The sequence below is a fragment of the Vigna unguiculata genome, chromosome 11 (genome assembly GCF_004118075.2).
Source record: "Vigna unguiculata cultivar IT97K-499-35 chromosome 11, ASM411807v1, whole genome shotgun sequence".
Taxonomy (NCBI): domain Eukaryota; kingdom Viridiplantae; phylum Streptophyta; class Magnoliopsida; order Fabales; family Fabaceae; genus Vigna; species Vigna unguiculata.
In genome coordinates, this window is record NC_040289.1 from 40269344 (window position 1) to 40289153 (window position 19810).

At 28.6% G+C, this 19810-nt stretch overlaps 3 protein-coding genes across 3 annotated transcripts; 2 read left to right on the forward strand and 1 right to left on the reverse strand.

Annotated features, from left to right (window-relative positions):
* Nucleotides 1-535: 535 nt before the first annotated feature.
* On the forward strand, nt 536-1919 carry LOC114168663 (S-norcoclaurine synthase 2-like). Its single transcript, XM_028053563.1, has 2 exons — nt 536-832; nt 1505-1919. Exons 1-2 carry the CDS (start codon nt 649-651, stop codon nt 1804-1806), a joined length of 486 nt encoding a protein of 161 aa, XP_027909364.1. The 5' UTR covers nt 536-648; the 3' UTR covers nt 1807-1919.
* A 7431-nt stretch (nt 1920-9350) lies between these two features.
* On the forward strand, nt 9351-10890 carry LOC114168670 (transcription factor MYB53-like). The gene is made up of 4 exons (XM_028053571.1): nt 9351-9409; nt 9490-9772; nt 9888-10619; nt 10732-10890. Exons 2-4 carry the CDS (start codon nt 9507-9509, stop codon nt 10748-10750), a joined length of 1017 nt encoding a protein of 338 aa, XP_027909372.1. The 5' UTR covers nt 9351-9409; nt 9490-9506; the 3' UTR covers nt 10751-10890.
* A 1988-nt stretch (nt 10891-12878) lies between these two features.
* LOC114168669 (WEB family protein At3g02930, chloroplastic-like) lies at nt 12879-16832 on the reverse strand. Its single transcript, XM_028053570.1, has 3 exons — nt 16489-16832; nt 15763-15967; nt 12879-15525 (listed from the first exon to the last, which is right to left on the reverse strand). The coding sequence occupies exons 1-3, from the start codon at nt 16503-16505 to the stop codon at nt 13192-13194; spliced, it is 2556 nt and encodes an 851-aa protein (XP_027909371.1). The 5' UTR covers nt 16506-16832; the 3' UTR covers nt 12879-13191.
* Nucleotides 16833-19810: the final 2978 nt, after the last annotated feature.

Genomic DNA, 19810 nt, shown 5'->3' on the forward strand with positions numbered 1-19810 from the left:
AAATTTGAAAAGTAAATAAAAATTAAGATTAATTAATACTCGTTAAATCAACTATATATATATATATATATATATATATATATATATTCAAAAATATTAAAAATTTTAATTCAATTTTAAGAAACTCTAATTAAAATTATTTACACAGTAATTAAAACTTATATAAATAATTTATCCATTCAAAACTTGTAAATACATGATAGATAAATTATATTATAACTTCCATTTTTCAATTTTTATTTCTTTATGTGTTTTAGTGTGAATTAATTAATTTTTTAATAAAAAAATAATATTAATCAATAATTTATACTAAATTACGTAAAAAAAATAAAAAAAAATAAAAAATAAGTGATAATATTCTCTTTTACATTATAAAGTGCAATAATATAACATAAAATTTCTCAAAATTATAAATTTAAGTAAGGCACGTGTCGACAGCTAAATGTATTTTCGAAAAAAAAAAAAAACTTATCCCGTTTGGCCTGCAATTATTGCCTAACAAGAAAAAAAGAAGCGTGGCGTTAAAATCAAATAATGGCATCAAAAACCCAAACATTGTGCGAGATTCCAAGCCTCCACGCTTTGTCTTCATCACACACACAGAATCTTTAAAATTGGAAAATCAAATCGAAAAGATTGAAGAAGAAGATGTTTGGAGAACTTGAGCATGAGCTGGAACTGCACGTGCCTGCGAGTGAGGCATGGGATCTGTTTGGTACCCTTCGAATTGGGCAATTAGTTGCAAAAGAACTTCCACACCTCTTTCAAAGTGTGGAGCTTACAGAAGGAGATGGTGGGGTTGGCACTGTCCTCAAATTAACTTTTGCACCAGGTCATTCACTCCTATCTTTCTTTATTCTCATCGTCTCCTTCCATTTCTTAATTTATGTTTATGCATTGAAAATCCCAAAACATATGTTTAATACATTATTCGACCGTGACTCGGTTCATCCGGTCTCCGACACAGGATAATTACTGAATCGAACTTATGATCTAAGTTCTGATACTAATTGTTGGATTAAACGTTTATTATTTGATCAAAAGCTATAGCTATTAGCTAGGACGTAACTCTGTTTATTATTTGATCAAAAGCTATAGCTATTAACTACGACGTAACTCTTTTTACTTGAGAGCGTATAAGTCCAAGTACCAGCTTACCACTTGGCCAAAAGCTATAACTATTAGTCAGGACGCAACTCTTTCTACTTAAGAGCGTATGAGTCCAAACACTATTTCTACTCCGTCACGAAACAATTGTTGTCACCCGCAACACTCACTCATGTAATGTAAAATAATTTAGAGTTTTATATTGATTAAAATGATAAAGTTAAACGGCATAATAAATCTATTATTTTAAGAATTTGATTAAAATTGGTTTGAATTCTTTATATTGGATTTGGTTCAAAGTCACATGTATGTAACTAGTATCTTCTTGACGAAGGCTAGTATGAAATAAAGCCATGAATGTGTGAGTGATTTTGTTGTTTTTGAAGTTTGAACATAGGTGTGCCTGGGCCAAGGGGGTACAAAGAGAAATTCACGAAGATTGATAACGAGAATCGCATAAAGGAAGCAGAGGTGGTTGAAGGAGGGTACTTGGAATTAGGGTTTACTCTATTTAGGGTGCGTTTTGAAGTGAAAGAGAAAGGTGAAGATTCAAGCATAATAAAATCTATTATCGAGTATGAATTGAAGGAAGAGAATGCCTCCAATGCCTCACTTGTCTCTATTCAGCCACTCGCAACCATTGCTGAACTTGCCAACACTTACCTCAACAAAAACAAACCTTCCAAACAACCAAATTAGAGTCATCATCATCATCATTTCTTTCCAAAAATAATTGTCACTGAAAATGAAGCTCAATCTTGTGACCTTGCTTAGTTCATCAATAAAACTACCAAAATTTGCATTCTGATTCATCTCTTCATATCATGGTGTGTTTATGTTTAGATCAGAAATTTATTATCTAAAATGAGAACCGGTTATTTTTACTGTAGACTTATATAAGTGAATATAAATCTTATTTTAAAATGTTTTTTTAATTTGAATTAAATTTAAAATATATTTGAGTTGTTTGAAATATATTATAATGATATTTGTTATTTTTTGAATTTATTATGATTTTAGAATATTTAAGTTTTTTGGATCTATAATATTATTTGTTATAAAATTGTTATTGAATTATCTATTATTATATATATGACTTCACATAAACAAAAATTGATTTTATAAAATTAAGTTAAATTTAAAGTCGAGACGTTAATGATTTATCTATCTCGTCCTTTTCCTCTGTTTTTATGCTATCTTCCGCTGAATTTAAAATATATAAGTTGAAATACTAAAAAAAGTTTAATATATTTCAAAAAACTAAAATTAATATACATTAAAAGACAAAGGATATCATCATCATAAAAAATTCAACAACAAAAAAATTCTAAATCCAAATTCCTCTTGGTTTCTTCACTTTTTTTAATATTTTTTCTTCCGTTGTATCTTATCTACGTAAACTACTTTAGTACTTGACAAACTCCTATTCATTTGCCAATTGGTGATGTATTAAACATTTATCATGTGTAGTCTTTTCAACAACTTGGTGGGAAAATAATCAATTTAACCCTTATTATTTATTTGGATTAGGAGGTGAAAACCAAAGAATGAAAGAAAAAAATAAAAAATAAAAAATAAAAATAAAGAGGGATATGATATTATTTGAATTTAGTAAAAATATGTCATAAATCAGTGAAAAGTTTTTAAGTTGGTAAAAAGTGTATAAATTAATTTGTAGGTTTTCATTTTTGTAATTACAAATATGCCATTCTATTATGTATTGGAAAATAAACTTAAAAAGTTGATGTGTCCTTTATGGCTGATTCCTTTTGTAAAAGCAAACAATGACATAGAGTTGAAAGAAAATGTTCACAACCAATGACAAATCTTCAAAATCTATTTTAAAAATGTCAAAATGAATTTACCAAAATTTTAAAAGTATCAAATATATAAATATTTTAAAATTTAAAAAATTATTTTTTATTCATGTATTGATTTATAGATCGATCTAGCTTATGAACTTGTGCACATACTTAACTAAAACATTTAAAAAAAAAACAAGTTCAGAAAAGATTAAAAAACAAATGAAGATATGTAATGAACACAATTTCTCAGTTCACTTCTAAATGTTCCTATAATAACTTAACAATTTCTTTGTTTATTCAACAATCAATCAATCTCGTAAAGACATGCTTAAATGACTCTCATACCATAAAAAATACTTCAAACTAATTTAACTTTACAGAATCACTTTATAAAATAACATTTAGACTCAATTATATATTATTAATTCATTCTTATCTATAATTTGATATGAGATTTTCGGTATAATCCAACATCTTATTATGTTTAAGAATATTTTAATATTATTTATGTTAACATCACATAATTTTATTATAATTATATTATTACTATTTTACTAGTATATTAATATATTATATATTAGGTATAAATACAAACATAATTAAATAAAATAATTAATAAATTTAATTTTTGTATTGTATAAAGTAATCCGTTTTAGCGTATTATTTAAAATATAACATTTTATTTATTAAGATTTGACATTAATTTTTTATTTTTATTTTAATTTTATTTTAACTAATTTATATTCAAAAAATTACCTTTACATCAATATTTTAAAAAATTATAAATTATTTTTAAATATGTATTAAACTAATTTATTCTATTTCATTAATTAAATCACTTATAAACTTTCAATTACAGTTTCTTTTTTATTTTCACTTATTTCTCTTAATTTAAACAATTTTTTTTCCTTTTTGACTTTCTCTTATCTAACCAAAACATAAAAAGTCAAATGGGCATGTAAGACTATGAAATAAATTAAATGTAGGAATAAAAGACACCTTTTTGAAATAAATATTTAGAAATTAACCTAATAAACCTTCAACTTCATAAATCAATGTAGCCATTAACTCCATGTAAATCTTTTTGTTTGACAAATTGTTCCTATTACCTACCAACTCTTACCACAATCAAGCTTATGACGGGTCCAAGATTTTGTTAGGCTAATAAGTTAAACAACTAAACCACAACCAATCTCTTCTACTAATCTTAATACGTTAATCCATTTATTTTCCCTAACCAAAAATTATCACATATTTTAAAATATTAAATATATTCATAGTCTCCAAATTTGAAAATGAGCGTTTATATCATAAATTTTATGATTAAATATGTTTTTTGTCTGTTAACTTTTAATAAAAATTGAAATTAGTTTCCGTTAAACACTTTAAACCAATTTAGTCTTCCATTTTTAAAAATTATATTGTACTTTTAACCAAATTTTGTTAAATTTAGTTGACGTTTTAAACGCATTTTATGATAGTATTTGAGTTGTTTACATCTTCAACTCATTCTTGTTTCAACTCATTAACATTGAAACGAATGAGTTGAAAGATGTAAACAATTCAAATACTATCATGAAATGCGTTTAAAAATGTTAAATAAACTTAACAAAATTAGGTTAAAAGTACTAAACACGCATATTTATAAAATTGGAGAATTAAATTAGTCCAAAGTTTCGAAGATAGACTATTTTCAATTTTTACTTAAAGTTAAGAGACAAAAAATATATTTAAAAATAATGGATATAATTTCTCATTATAAAAATATTTTTAATCCTAAATTTTAATATATTTTATTCTAATTCTAAAATTAAAAATATATTTAATTATATTTTAAATTCAACTGAATAAATATATATGTGGCAGACACATAAAGAGAGAAATCAAGTTGAACAAGTAACAAATATGTTTGTCAATGTTGTTGTGAAGTTTTCCATTTAGAAAAAAGGATTAATTAGTTACTTGAATGAGATAAAATATTAGTAAAGATTAAAAACAAAAACTAGGTAGCTTGTAACCATAGATAATGAGGTAATGTTGCAGAAAATTCTCCGGCAAACTCCACCATCCATTTAACCCACCAAATTGACTATTATAACTATGATGTCACTTTTCTCTGTTCCTCAGATATCATAAACCACTGTACAATGTCTCTAGAACAAAAAATAATACAACTACATCTTATGATTCAATTCTTTCACCATCCACTTGTTTTTATTTTTTCTAAAATTCATTTTAAAATCTTACATCTATCTTTGAACTAATTTCAATTACAATTTTTATATTCAAGACAATCTAATTATTACTAAAAAATATGTATACCATCACATTTTGTTATTTGTGTTTAAACAATAGAGGTTGGTTCAACATCTTAATATTATATTATATATGATATATTGTGAGATTTGGAGTTTTCAATTCCACATTATTTTAGTAACATACCTTGATAAATTAAAGGATTGGACTTCTCAGTTTAAATAATTAAGCAACATTTTTATTAAATGGTTTGACTTGTGTATCTTAACCACGTTTTGATATTAGTTAATTAAATTTTTAGAAACATTATGAATATAAAGTATATTACATGAAATCATTCTTGTTAAATAATTGATTATGAATACATATGAAAGAAGATCCTTAGTTTGTTGTGGGGTTTTTTCGTTCACCTTCTAAAATATTATATAGTAGAGAATGCATAATTAATTAATAAAATAAAATAGTAATAATAATTTCTTAACCACAACACAATGTCAAAGAAATGTATAAAATTACAAATACTTGTAAAAAGCGGTTGTTTTATAATTATATCCATTAGTAATAGTATGTATAAACCATTTTTTTTTTATAAATTGTTCAATAATTATATCCATTAATAACTGTATTTACCCTCTTTTTATAATTTTATATTTTTCTTAAATTTTTATTTCTAAAATATCTAATATTGTATTTTTCTCCCCACGTCTATCTCATAAACTTCTTTTGTATTTTTTTAACTTTTAAGCTTACTATTAATTTCTCGTTTCTTTCAATACGTTAGTCTTTGGTTTCTTAAAAAATGCATTGAATATTCGAAGTGGTCAAATAAGTCAGAGGATTAGATCATTCTTTAAAAGGAGTAGAGGTTTTCTTTGACAACTATTATTTACATTCTTAAATGACTTTAAAATTAAAATATAAAAAATATAAAAAATTCTTATAAATATAAATTATAAGGTAAATTGTTCATTTAACTCAACAAATACTTATATATTTCGTTTTATTATAATACAAAAAATCACAATCTTATTGCAACAATGTGTCATACTTGTTATAATAAACCTACTAGATAGATTTCTTTTGGTAAATGCATACATAGTAGATGTTTGTTAACTGAGCAATTATTTTACACTCAATTATATGAATTTCATGGAAACGTTTTTTCAATTGAAATTTGAAAAATATTTTTGTTAATTATTCCAACTCAGTTTGTACATGAAATATGATATTTATTAGTTACTTGCTCCAATTATTTATGATGAATTGTTTCCCATGAGGGAGTAAGTTTTTTCAATGCTCAAAAACCGGATTCAATTATAAAAAATCATTGTTTGGTAAACGGAAGATGAACTGTTGCAATGGTGCCAAAATTTCTGTTGCATATATATAACTTTAGTTTCAATATAAAATCAAAAAGTTTAAACCAACTAAGCCTTTAAAAAAATAGAATGGTGCCAAAACTTGTGTTGCGTTATGATTTTGATGATTCAGATTGAGAAACATTTTGGTATTACAGATGAAAAAACGAGGACTTTGACGTTGTTCGTATTCGGATAATTTTATACAACATTAAACAGGAAATTAAGTACGAAATGGAAATTTAGTCAATGTTATAGTTCTAACTTTAAGAATTGTTGTGAATGTTTATAAAGAGTTGCAATTGAGTACGCCATAATAAAGCATTCTTAAGTTTTTTGTTATTCTCACTTACCTAATCTTAAAAAAATTATGAAGTAAAATATATTACTGTTAGAAAAATAACTTTAAGTCTAATTTATCTCTTAACGTTTAGTTTCATGTTCGATTTGTATATATTTCGGTACGATAGTAATGTATTGAAAGTCACACATCAATATAAGTAGGACAATAATATTATGACTCTCATTTTTTGACATGATTTAGTGTAAATTATTGATTAATGTACTACTATCTTTTCGTTGGAAAGAATCAATAGTTCACACTAAACCATCTCAGAAAGTAAAAGATGAGAATCAAAACATGAGTTAAAGTGTAATTTTTTATACAAATAAACTTAAATCAAAAGTTGAGTTAAATTTAAAGTCTACTTCTATTAGAGAGAAAAAAAATTCACTATTTACTTATATGCATGTTTTCTAATTAGGAGTTGACTGTGCAGTGATTATGATTATTGCTAAGAAAATTGTGGTGGAATGAACACACGTACGCAATCTTCACTGCTTTCATTGTTACCTAATAACATTGAATAATTAGCACTATAGCTTCTATCATATGCTTCTCTTTCAATCAATTTCATCCATTTAAGACACACACTTTACTTTTCATTTTTCATTCCCATTCACAACAATTTTATTAAATATAAAAATTATAAATTAATTTGAGTCATGCATATATAAATAGTGAAGGTTAATAAGTTAGTCAGTAGTTACATAATTATTTTAAAAAAAAATCTTGTGTATTTTTCTTTTGAAATAATTCAATTATAAGGTAATAATTTAATTTCATAATTATTATTTCTTACGATTAATTAACGTGTTAGGCATTGTTAGGTAAAATTGATGGCTTAGACATATAAGAAAATTAAATCTTTAATACAAATACTGCTTGTGGCTATATATTAATAGAATATAATGCATTAATATAACTATTTCACTAGTTAGTAAATTATTAATATATGTTATTGCACCGCTAATATGGTTTCGATTCTGACCCAACTTTTTGAAGTATTATCTGCGTCTGAGTTTCGTCACAGTTTTGTTCTTAAAAAATGTCTTGGAAAGTAGAAAGAAATAAGAATATTCGGAAGGTGAAAAGAAATAAGTGTATCTAAATTTCGTTACGTGATTCACAAAAGCATTAAGTTAAACAAAGATTTCACTAATATAGTTTGATGTTTTTTTCAAATAAAAAATTTAACAATCCTAACGTTTTATAGATTTGTTTTTTGGTTTTATACATTATTGTTGTTTTACATCGACACGAAATTACAAATTCGTTAGGGCTTTGTTGGGGTCCGAGAGAAGAACTGCATATAATTAATTAGCGTACAAAATGAAACGAAGGAAGTAATCTGAATACATAGATGGTCGATGTTTTCAGAGCGAGGTTTCTTTTGAATATGGGACATGAAAAGTGAGGTTGAAAGTTGCTGAGATGCTGACACGTGGTTACCTACCCTCGTTGGTAGTTTAAGTTTGTTGCTTCCCTTGTTGGTGCAAAGTATATGGAGAAGGTGTCCATTCTCATACGTATGTGCCACATTCTGCCTTGTTCTTGTTGGACAAGCCAATCTCACGTTGAAAATCTGCATGTTTTATCCCTTTATTCCTTCTATTTTTTTTTGGATATTCAGACGATTAAATTTTGATAATTTTTTTTATCATTTAATAAATCTTATTAAAATAAAATAGTTTTAAAAAAAATTAACTTTTATATTTCTAAAATAAAAATAAATAAATAATAACAAAAGTTAACTTTTATAATTACAGAACAAAGAAAAAATAAATAATAATGAAAAATAATGTAAAATGATAATAAAAAAAGTATGGTATCAAAATATCAATATTTAGTTAAAATATAAAAAATTAAGAAAATAAAAAAAATAAAAATCAATTAAAAAATTTCATCTCAAATTTTTGTGGAACAAAGTTGTCGAGATTTAATCATTAAAAAATCATTTTATTTTCTTCCCTTAATTTAACGTTTTGAGTCAAACTTCACACCTGACGTGGCTACTCTCATGCATATGCTCCTCAAAGTAATTAAGGGAAAGACAAACTAAAGGAAAGAAGAACATGCTACATATTAATGAAGTTTTTGGGCAATAATAAATGCGTACCCTATTATGTTTTCCTCCATTTTTGAAAAATTTAATAATAATAACTGATATAAATATGAAACTCTCCTTTTCAGTTAGATTGCTGATGCAAATTATCAGTTTTTAATTAAGATGGAAGAAAAAACTAAATTTGGGTCGTCAAAGGAAAAGCCTTTGCATAAACTGTTTGATAAAAAAATTAAAATTTATGACTTATGTTTTCGTCTACCCTTTGAAATTAAACACTACAATTCGATGCTCTCATTCAGGGTCGTTATCTTATCTTTGTTTATGTACAACATGGGACAAACTTGTAAATTTCTATCATAACATAGTAAACAAGCTTTGAAACATGTTCTATATATATATAGATAGCAATCATCTCTCTGGTAAATATCAACCTTCCAAGAGTATACTGTATACTTTCATTACTAGATCCAACAAGGTTTGAATTTTTTTGTTCTCATTTGAAGGAAACTAACACAGAAGGAAATGAATTCTTACAATGTTTTGTTTTATTGTCAGCATTTTTATGCAGTGTGATGATGGGAAGAGCACCATGCAGTGATGAAAGTGGTTTGAAGAAGGGTCCTTGGACCCCAGAAGAGGATAATATATTGGTGGATTTCATTCAGAAACATGGGCATGGAAGTTGGAGAGCACTTCCAAAACTTGCAGGATTGAACAGGTGTGGGAAAAGTTGCAGGCTAAGATGGACAAACTACTTGAGACCTGATATCAAAAGAGGAAAGTTCTCTGAGGAAGAACAGCAACTCATCATCAATTTGCATGCAGTTCTTGGCAACAAGTAAATCACTATTCATTTAGTCCCATTTGATGCATAATCAGAATGAAAAACATGATGTAACTGTGTTTACTTTTTCATTTTTTTTTATGTGTGTGTGCATTATTTCAATGATTAGGTGGTCAGCTATAGCAGGTCATTTACCAGGTAGGACTGATAATGAAATCAAGAATTTCTGGAACACTCATTTGAAGAAAAAGCTTCTGCAAATGGGGTTGGATCCAGTCACTCATCAACCAAGATCAGATCATCTTAATCTTCTATCAAGTCTTCAACAGTTGCTGACTGCTACAAACATTTTCACAAACACCTTGGAGACTAATGCTCTAAGGCTGCAATCAGATGCCACAGAACTAGCCAAACTCCAATTGCTGCATAACATGCTTCAAGTCCTTGCTCCTGCTTCAAACTTGGACCTTCTCAATCCTTTTGGATCATCCCTGCCAGATGAAGTTTTGGGATTGGATCAGTGCAGCAAGCTCCAAAACATTTACAATAGTTGTTCAACTGGGTTTCTTTCTCAGAATCAGTTTCAAAACTTTGAAGGTCTTCCTCAGCAGCAATCTCTACCAACTGAGTATAATAACCCGATGAATAATGGAGGAAGCAACAGAAGAAGTTGCATGAAATCTGAAAAGGTTGATGAACAACTTTGTTCGTTTTCAACACCTTTAGATTCTCTTCCAAATCTGGTTTCAGCCTCACCCGAATGTTCAACTGTTAAACAAATGGAGAACATGGTAACCCCAAATGAATTTTCTGACCCTTCTTCCACTTCAACCACCTTTGAAATGTGGGGAGATTTCATCAATGAGGAAGTAACTGATGCTTTTTGGAAAGATCTCATAGAGTAAGTAACTTTTGTGTCACGATTACTATTTTTTTAGCTCCACTTGTGCTTATTTTATTTTCTCTTCTAAATTTATCTATAATATACTGATTTTTCCATACCTATTTTTCAGCCAAGATTGCAACCAGTAGCACCCACCTGCGATAATAGGAATTATCATTCAACACATGGTGTTCATTTAGAAATAGTTGTTTGGTTCCTATGAAATGGAAGATGGATTCATCTTCATACAAGGTTCCATTTTATCGTAGATAGGTTCATGCAGCATGCAGATTGTAATTTATTTTGTAGTATAAATAAATAAATAAATATATATATATATATATATATATATATTCTTGAACAATATTTGTGATGAATGGAAGAGTACTTATGCTATGAATGGTTGAAAATTGAACAAATTCAAAGTCAGAAATAAGGGTGGCAGATTGGTGTTTATGACGTCAGACATCAACTTTTTCTTAAAGTATCGTCTATTTTTATGATTATATTATTATGTTTATGAGTTATGCTGTGTTTTTACAATACTATATATCAAAGAATTATATACTTTGAACAAAAAAATTAATATTTAAGTGTTAAAATAAGTATTTTACTTAATTTTGTAAGTCTGTCCATTTCTTATATTAATATTTTTAAAAAATAGTTCACTATAATTTTTGCATACGTAAACTTAATCTTCTTTGAATCTTTAATTAAGTTTTGCTCTATGTCATCTAATTTCACTAAATAATAATAATTATAGCTAATTCTTTAATTCAATAACTAATTCAAAGAAAAAAAAATCAATAATTCCACACGTCAAGTTTTCATAAGACATTATATTTTTAAGAAATTATTAACTTTCATATAATATTCCTGAAACAGGAAAAAAATGCTAATATTTATCGATGAAAATTTTAACAACAAAGAAGGAAAGATAAAAATAAAAACCAAATCACAATATTTAAATATTGACAAAAAAACATATCAATAAATAATTATTGGTAATTATTAACAAATTTTTTATCATTGATAAATATGTTATTTTAGTCGAATAAATATCATGGAAATACCATGGAAAGTTGTAGGGTTGAGGTAGAATTTAAAGACTTTTTTGGTAAAGGAAGAGAGGAGAGAGAAATTAATAAACTATAACTATTAAAAGAAAATAAATACACAAATTAAAGTTTTCTCTACTTTAAACTCAAGTTGAAGTCCAAGAGTTAATAAACTTTTACCTCATGGTAATTTGGTAAGTGTCATATCACAAAAATTTGAAGAATAAATTAATGATGTTGACTCAACTTTTAATTATGATTAATCAAACTTAACCTTAATAAGTGTCTTATCTAGTTTTTAGTAAGTTTTATTAAATTAAGTGTTAGAAAACTTTTAGACTCCAACTGGTAGGTCAATTTAATAATATTTAGTAAAAATTAAACGATTAACCAAAATTCAATTTTCTAATGTTTTTGCAAATGAATTTTATGTTATTTTTTATGCTCTTATGTTGTTTTTCATTAATTAATATCGGTTACAAGTGCTTGAGTTAAAACTAAGTTTTTTATACCCTTTACTCCAAGGAGCTTATCAAAGTCAAATTTTTTGATTTTGTAAATAAAATTTTAAATTTTGAGTTTTTTTGTTGTTAAAAATTTAATATCTATACTATAAATATTCTAATTTGGTATGGATTTTTTTATTCACTTCATAGTTTTTATTTAAACAATTGCTTTATATGATTTTCATTAAGAACGTGTAAAGAATACTTTAATAAATTGAGTATTGATTTTGAAACCTTTATTTCTTTTTTCTTTTGTATTTTAATTAGAGAAGTGATATATGTGTACTTCTTTGCATTTTCTTATTTATCTGAAAAAATATTTCAGAATAAGAAATGAGTTTCTTTCTCTTTTATCAAATAATGTTAGTTGTTAGTAAAGAAACTCACAACTTCTCTTCTTTTTTTTTAAATTTATCAAATTAAGATTGCATTCCCAATATATTATTTGCTTTAGAATATTTGAGTTTTGTTACGGGTTTGTCTTTCAAAGGTATCTCGAAAGTTTAAGAGAGATAGAAATATTTAAACTTCGAATAATTAAACTTCACTTGACCTCGACTTCTTAGAGATGTGAAACTTATCGGTGTACCGGAACAAAATTTATTAATAGAAGAAGTTGAACTTATAATCTTTTACCACTAAGTCAAATTTTTTGAAGAAAAAAACTAACTACAATTTCAATGTATGGGAAAGAGATGGAAATAGCATAAAAAAAGAATGAAATATCAAACTTTGATTTGAATCTGGGATGATGATGTAAAAATACAATCCAGCTTGCCACTCCTTTCATGAAATCTAGATAGGAGGGCAAGGGAGGAACAGAGGAGAAGGGAGTGTGCATAACATACAATTTCTCACTAACATGGACAGAACCACAATCCAAAAGAGGAAATAGCGAAAAATCCTAAACAATATTACAAGCCTCGTGATCCAATAAAAAATCTATTCTGAGAAGCAAAAATCATACAAACATGATCAAACAACTGAATGTTCAATGTACCTCCCATGCCACAGTTCAATACTGTTCTATTTCTGGTTCCCACCACCACCCTTTTTCTTTAGCAGGCTCCCAAACTTGCCAAGTAAAGGCTTTTTCTTCTTCTTCAATTGTTGTTGCTGTTGTTGTTGTTTTGGTGGTGGACTCCCACCACCTTCATCAATGTTCTCTGTCACTGCATTTCCATTTATCTTATCAAAACTCTCACCACCTTCTTCTACCTTTGACTCAACTTCCTCTTCAAATGATTCTGGTTCTGCTTCTCTCTCTGGAGAGAACTCCTTTTTCTCTATTTTGCAGCTCTCCCACATTTTAAATTCAACTTCTACTGAATCCTCCTTTTCTTTCCTCTCATCTTCTTCTTCTTCCTTCAGTTTTTCACTCACTTCCTCAGGTTTCGGAGATGCAATATTTTCAGCCTTGTCGATGCTTTCTTCTGGTATGTTTTGTTTCAGTTCCTTTTGATTCTCTGAGAGAATGCTTTCTACCTTTGAAATCTCCTCTCCTACATGTCCATTCTCTTCGGAAAATTCAACTACTTTGGGAAGCAAATCATAGTCTTTTTCACTGTCACTAACATCCCCATTTTCCTCTGTGTGGTTTATGGTTGTAGCTTCTTCCAACAACTTAGATAACTCCTCCACTTTCTTGATAGATTCAGATTCCCTTACCCGAAGTTCATCATTTTCTTCAAACATACTCTGCAACTCATTTTCTTTATCCAATAAATTCTCCTTCAATTTCATGTTCTCAGCCGTCGCTTCCTTCAGAGCTTCCTGCAGTTGAATTGCCTCAGTCTCAACTTCCTTCAGATTTTCCTTCAACTGAGCTTCTTCCTCCCTGTTGATATTAGCTTCTTCCTCGGTTTCTTTAAGCAGATAAAGCAATCTTTTTATTTCTTTTTCCAGAGATACCTTCTCTTCTTCATTTTTCTTTATGCAGCTTACTAGATGATGCTCTCTCTGCTCCCACTCAACCTTGGAGTTCTCAAACACACTCTTGGAATTTTCAATGCTGCATACAAGAACATCGATCTCGTGCCGTGCCTCATCAAGCATGGACTCGTATTTTTCATTAGTGGCTTTTAATACTAACTTCAAATCTTCAATCTGAGCCTCATAGCTTTCACGTTCAGCTTGGATGTTTAGTAGATTTTCCTTGGCTTCTCTGGCTTCTGCAGATACTTCATGTAATGCGGAAGCTAAGCTTTCCATTGCCTTTTTACTCTTTTCTTCTTCATCCCTAGAATTTTCCAGTTCACTGATGAGTTTGTTTTTCTCTTCTAATAAGCTCTGCACACTAGAAGCAGCAAGTTTTTCATCGTCCAAAGCCTGAGCTTTCTCTTCCTTAACCTTCTCAATTTCAGATTTCAGAGCCTCAACTTCCTTTGATTTCTCAACACTTTCTTCCTTGGCCGTACGAAGTTGGCGTTCTGAATCCTCAACATCAGTTCTCTGTCTCCCAATTGTCATTTCTAATAACCCCACCTTCTCTTTAAGAGTAGTAACTTCAGATTCGGCTTCGTGCAACAAATCATTGCTTCCTTCTAGCTGTTTCATCACGGATTCCAAAGACTCTGATGCAGATTTCTCCAGTCTGTTTGCTTCTTCAATTCTCATTTCCAGTTCCTCAACCTTCTTATGCCACTCCTCTAGCAGGCTTCGGCAATAAGATTCAGCCATTTTTGAAGCTTCAAGCTCCACATTAAGCTGTTCAATAAAACTTTCTTTCTCTGACAACTTATCAGCGTAACCCTTTGCTTTTTCAAGTTCTTCATTGAGAGCCTCTATCTCGGCTTTCAGTTTCGATATAACCTGATTCTCACCAGCTTGTGTTTCCAGTTTTGCATCCAGTAAGGCCTTCAATCGCAACAATTCAGCTGATAAAAACTCTGCTTTCTCTGCCTGAATCTCGGCAATTTTAGTTGCATCATCGGCATGATTCAATGCCTGGTTCTTTGCATCACAAGTCATGGCAAGTTCGTGTTTAACCCGCTGAAGCTCCTGCGTGGTGGAGAGAAGAGCAGCCATATCCAAAGCATGTTGGTTCCTTACACTTTCAATCTCGTTCTTCCATTCTTCTTCCTTCTTCTTCACAGTTTCAATACCAGCCTGCTCCAATTCCACAGCTCGGAACCTCTCAATCTCAGAATTCTCCTCTGCACGTTTTTGAGCCACCAATGCTTCCCTGAGTTTGCCATTTGCTTCCTCAGCCACTCTCTGTGCTTCTTTCAACTCATCAATTGCTTTTAGCTTCTCCTTCTCAGCCAGAATGAGAAGCTCCTTTGCTTTCTTTAGGTCTTCCTGAGCAAGATTCAACTGGTTCTGCAACTCTGAACCCTTTGCAGCTCTAGGGGGTTGCTTCTGACAAACCAAGAATACACAGGCACAAATCAAAATCCAGATACTCTTAAAAGGAAAGCTAGATTATATAAAATATTTTTCTGAACCAATTTTAAGGAATCATGCAAGAAACATCTCAGCATTTTCCAACAAAAAACAAGGCAAAGCCATGTATTAATGTCAACAATTTAGTAATACAGAAAATTATGACCGAAATCTCAAAGAAAGAGAGGAACATAAGTGCAATCTGTAAGTTACATCAGGTGGTGTGGCGGAAGGTCTTGGTGATTTGCGCTCAATCGTTGGCTTTGAATTAACAGATCGTGGAGATCGTTCCACAGAAAGTCGCGAATTTTGCAAAGGGGATTGTGACTCGGATTCTGATTTGGACACTACTTTGCTACCTTTACTGATTCTAGTAGTCACCATTGATCCCTTGCTGGGATTTTCAGATAGATTGGGTCTGCAAATTCATAATGAAAACAAACACCAGGTCAATAATGCTTTTAACAGAACACACAGTACAAGATTAAATAAGCAAAATGATGCGATGAATCCAAATAGATGGATCTAACTATCTACGACACTATAAAGCAACTCTTACCCCAAATTGAGCATCAATAATCATTACCAACCCAAACAAAAATTAGGTCGAGAACAGCAGATAAAGACACAAACAGTGATGTACAATAACCCTGAACCAACACAATTACACAAAATGAAGCCAAAACAAGCAGCAACTACGAAAAAGAAGTGAAACCCAACTTCGAACTGCCGACAGAGTTTACATAGAAACACCGAAATTCCATCAGATGAACACTCGCAAAAATGAAACTTGGAAAAAAAATATGGAGAAAACCCCGTAATTGCAAGTTATAATAACCAGATCAAACCTCATCAAGCGGCCAGCAATCACAATTCACCAAAAACAAAAAAAAAAACAAAACCAGATCAAATCTCATGAACCCAGAAAGTTTGACTCACCTAGATTTTGAAGCCATGGTGGCAGAAGTTGTGTGAGTAAGAAGAAAAGGCAAAAAGGCGATGCGTTTGCAGAGTTAAAAATGGTAGAGTTCTGACATTGTACGAAAGAAGAAAAAGAAGAAACAGTATTAGATTTGCTTAAGTTGAAGATTTTGAGTTTGTGAATGAGAGTGTGAGGAAAAGATGCAGAGAGAATTTACAGAGGAGAAACCAAATAATTTGAGCTGGTTCTCTTTTTAGTCCAGAGTGTACAAACACACACTCTGTTTTCTCTCTCTTTCTCTCTCACATTCATTCATTTATTGTTAACCGTTTTTTGCTCTCTGGTCTCGTCTTTCCGATGTGGGATGCAGTGATCGAAGGTACAAAAGTAACACTGTTACTGTTACCATTATACACTCTGCTATAACTTTATCTATCACTCACTCACTCACTTTTTTTTTTTTCTTTTCATTACAATTTTAAAATAATTCATGAAATTGAAAATTCACTTAATCTAATATGTTTTTTTTTTATCTCAATCAATTATTGATGTTGCACTTGTAAAGATTATTAATTTTTGCACTTAACTTTGAGATTACAAAAAACTATTATTATAAGAGAAACCTGGTCTATTATTATGATGGCATATATAAACATGACAGACATCATAAGTGTTTTGTTAGCTCTTACGTGGTTTTATGCATCAATGATGAAAGAATATTAGCATATTAAATAGGGATTCTGTTTTGTTCCATTTATCTTCCTTAAAAAAAAGTAATAAATTGAATTTGACATAAAAAAGGTAATTTTTCACTATTTAAGAACTTATTTTTCTTCTTTGAAATCTGACTTTTGACCAACATAAATAATGTATTCTTATTTTAATGAACATGAATATATAGTATTACATTTCGCTATAGGTTGTTATAACTAATTTTTCTATTTTTATTAAATTAAAGATACATTTGAAAAAATAGCATAAAAATCTTCTTTTCTTGTCAAAAATCTTATCATTAAAAAGGGAACATAATGAGTACTATCTTTTGAATATGATAATATATAGAAATTACATATAAGTGACAAAATGGAGTTTTCTAATTAATTAGATTAATTACTTTGATGGATTTAGATGTTCATTCCATTAATCTTCTTTTTCAATGTCTCATTCTAATTTTCAACTCATTGAACCTTAATCTTATAGTTATGTTAGAAGTGAGTTTTAAATCTAATTCAACCTTATAAAATTGACTTGTAAAATGAAATTTACACCATATTTATATATTGTGAATTGACCTTATTTCTGATCGATGTAAGACTTCTAACAAATTAAAATTAGTTTTACAATGATAAATAAGTTAAAAGAAATGGATACTTTAAAATAGATAATCACAATAACATCAAATTATAATTTAGTAACTGTATTAATAAAATTTATTTTTTTACACAAAATTATTGAGAATATAATTTGATTATTTTTTATATAATTAAAATAAAAGTTGGCATGAGATCAACTTTGGTATGGAGGGTAAGAAACTGACTAGCAACCAATAATCCTCTATCTATCTATCTTGTGGATGTGGCAAAACTCATTTCAATTTCTAATTTTTAAAATAAAATATAAAAAAAAAATTAGGTACAACTTTAAATTGAATCGGTGATGCTAATTTCACTCCACATATTTAAATATCCAATTGGTGATTATTTTCTTACAAATAAACTATTTCCAGTTTGTCGGTGATGATTCCAATAATACGTTTTTTATATAAAGAAAATTTGATGACGATATTAAATTAAAGGTCATAATTTGAAGTCGCTTTTTATTTAGTTACTATTTATAAACAACTGTCGATAATGACATTTCAATGTTTTTCATCATTGGCCGCAATGTTGAAGATTAATTATACATATACTTTTTTTTTAGTATGTATACTTTTTTAAAAAGAAAGTTAATAACTATTGATAAAAAAATATTCACCATAATCGTAAACCTTTTATTAGCTATAATTTATATTTTATTCTATAAAAAATGTAACTTTATCTTATTGTTCTTCTTTTTCTTTCACACGAAAAAGAAATTAACCGAAAAATTCATAATTACATCAGTATATTTGCCAAAAACTTTATTAATACCGAATTTGAAAATCTCTACAACTATTTTATAAAAACCTTGAGAGTGACAAAACGGGTAAAAGGCATTAGTTTATATAAAGAAAATATTTATAATATATATATTTTTGACAAAAGGTCACGTGTAAAATAAAGTGAATCATAGGAACAAACATGATTTACTTGAATTGCGTCACAACTTGTAGTATTTGTGTATAAATTTCAGAAAGTTGCTGAAAGAATTTTGATTTATGTCTTGTCACAAATGCAGAACAAATTAAAATGTAATGTTCTTTGCACATATGTATAAGAAAAAACACAAAGTTTATATAATTTTGTGTGTGGAAACTTTGTTTGACTTTACACATAAGCATGCATCTCAAAGATGCCTATTTTGAGTGCAACTTGAGATTAAGGTCTGGGTCAACTCATAATTTTGTATGAACATATTCATTTTTTTAAGAAAAATGCAGAAAGCATGCTAATTAGTTGTTGCGATTCAGTAGCAAATCTGACAAAATAGCAGCATCACGTTTGGTTGAATATTGTTTACTCAACTTAAACACTGGATTTAGGTTTAACCCCATTTTCACTCTTAAAGCAATCATCATAACTGTTTAACTATATATAGATATATAAACTTGATCAAATTATTTCAATAGATTTGGCAATAGGAAATACAATTTTTTGGTAATTTTTTGTGTGTGTTATCTCTCACTTGAATTTATTAACTGTTTCAAAATAAGCTTTTCAGCAGAGGATAATGAGAGTTTTCATTCTTATAAATATTGTTAATGTTTAGATATCAAGTATGTTGAAATATCATTAGAGTCAATCATCGCATTTTTTATCTATTTTTTGTTTTAAAATTTAGAATTTTGTCACGATTTTATCTTTAAAAAACACATCAAAAGTAGAAGGAATATTTAAAATATGTTTGATCTTGAAATCTAAATAATATAAGACTATTGAATATACCGAAGAATTTAAATTTGGATTAACTCGTGCAAAGTTGATAACAAAATAAATATTGATATTAGGTTAGTAGTCATTGTTTGTATACCATCCACATGATCAATCACATGACATGTCTCAACCAATAATGTTAATTGCGTTATGCAGTAACTTCTCTCTTCTGCCCAGTTGTTCACCCATCATACAAACCATAAAAGCAACTCATTATTATTTAAACATTATAACGAAAATTACAACAACCTATCTTTGGCAGTCTAGT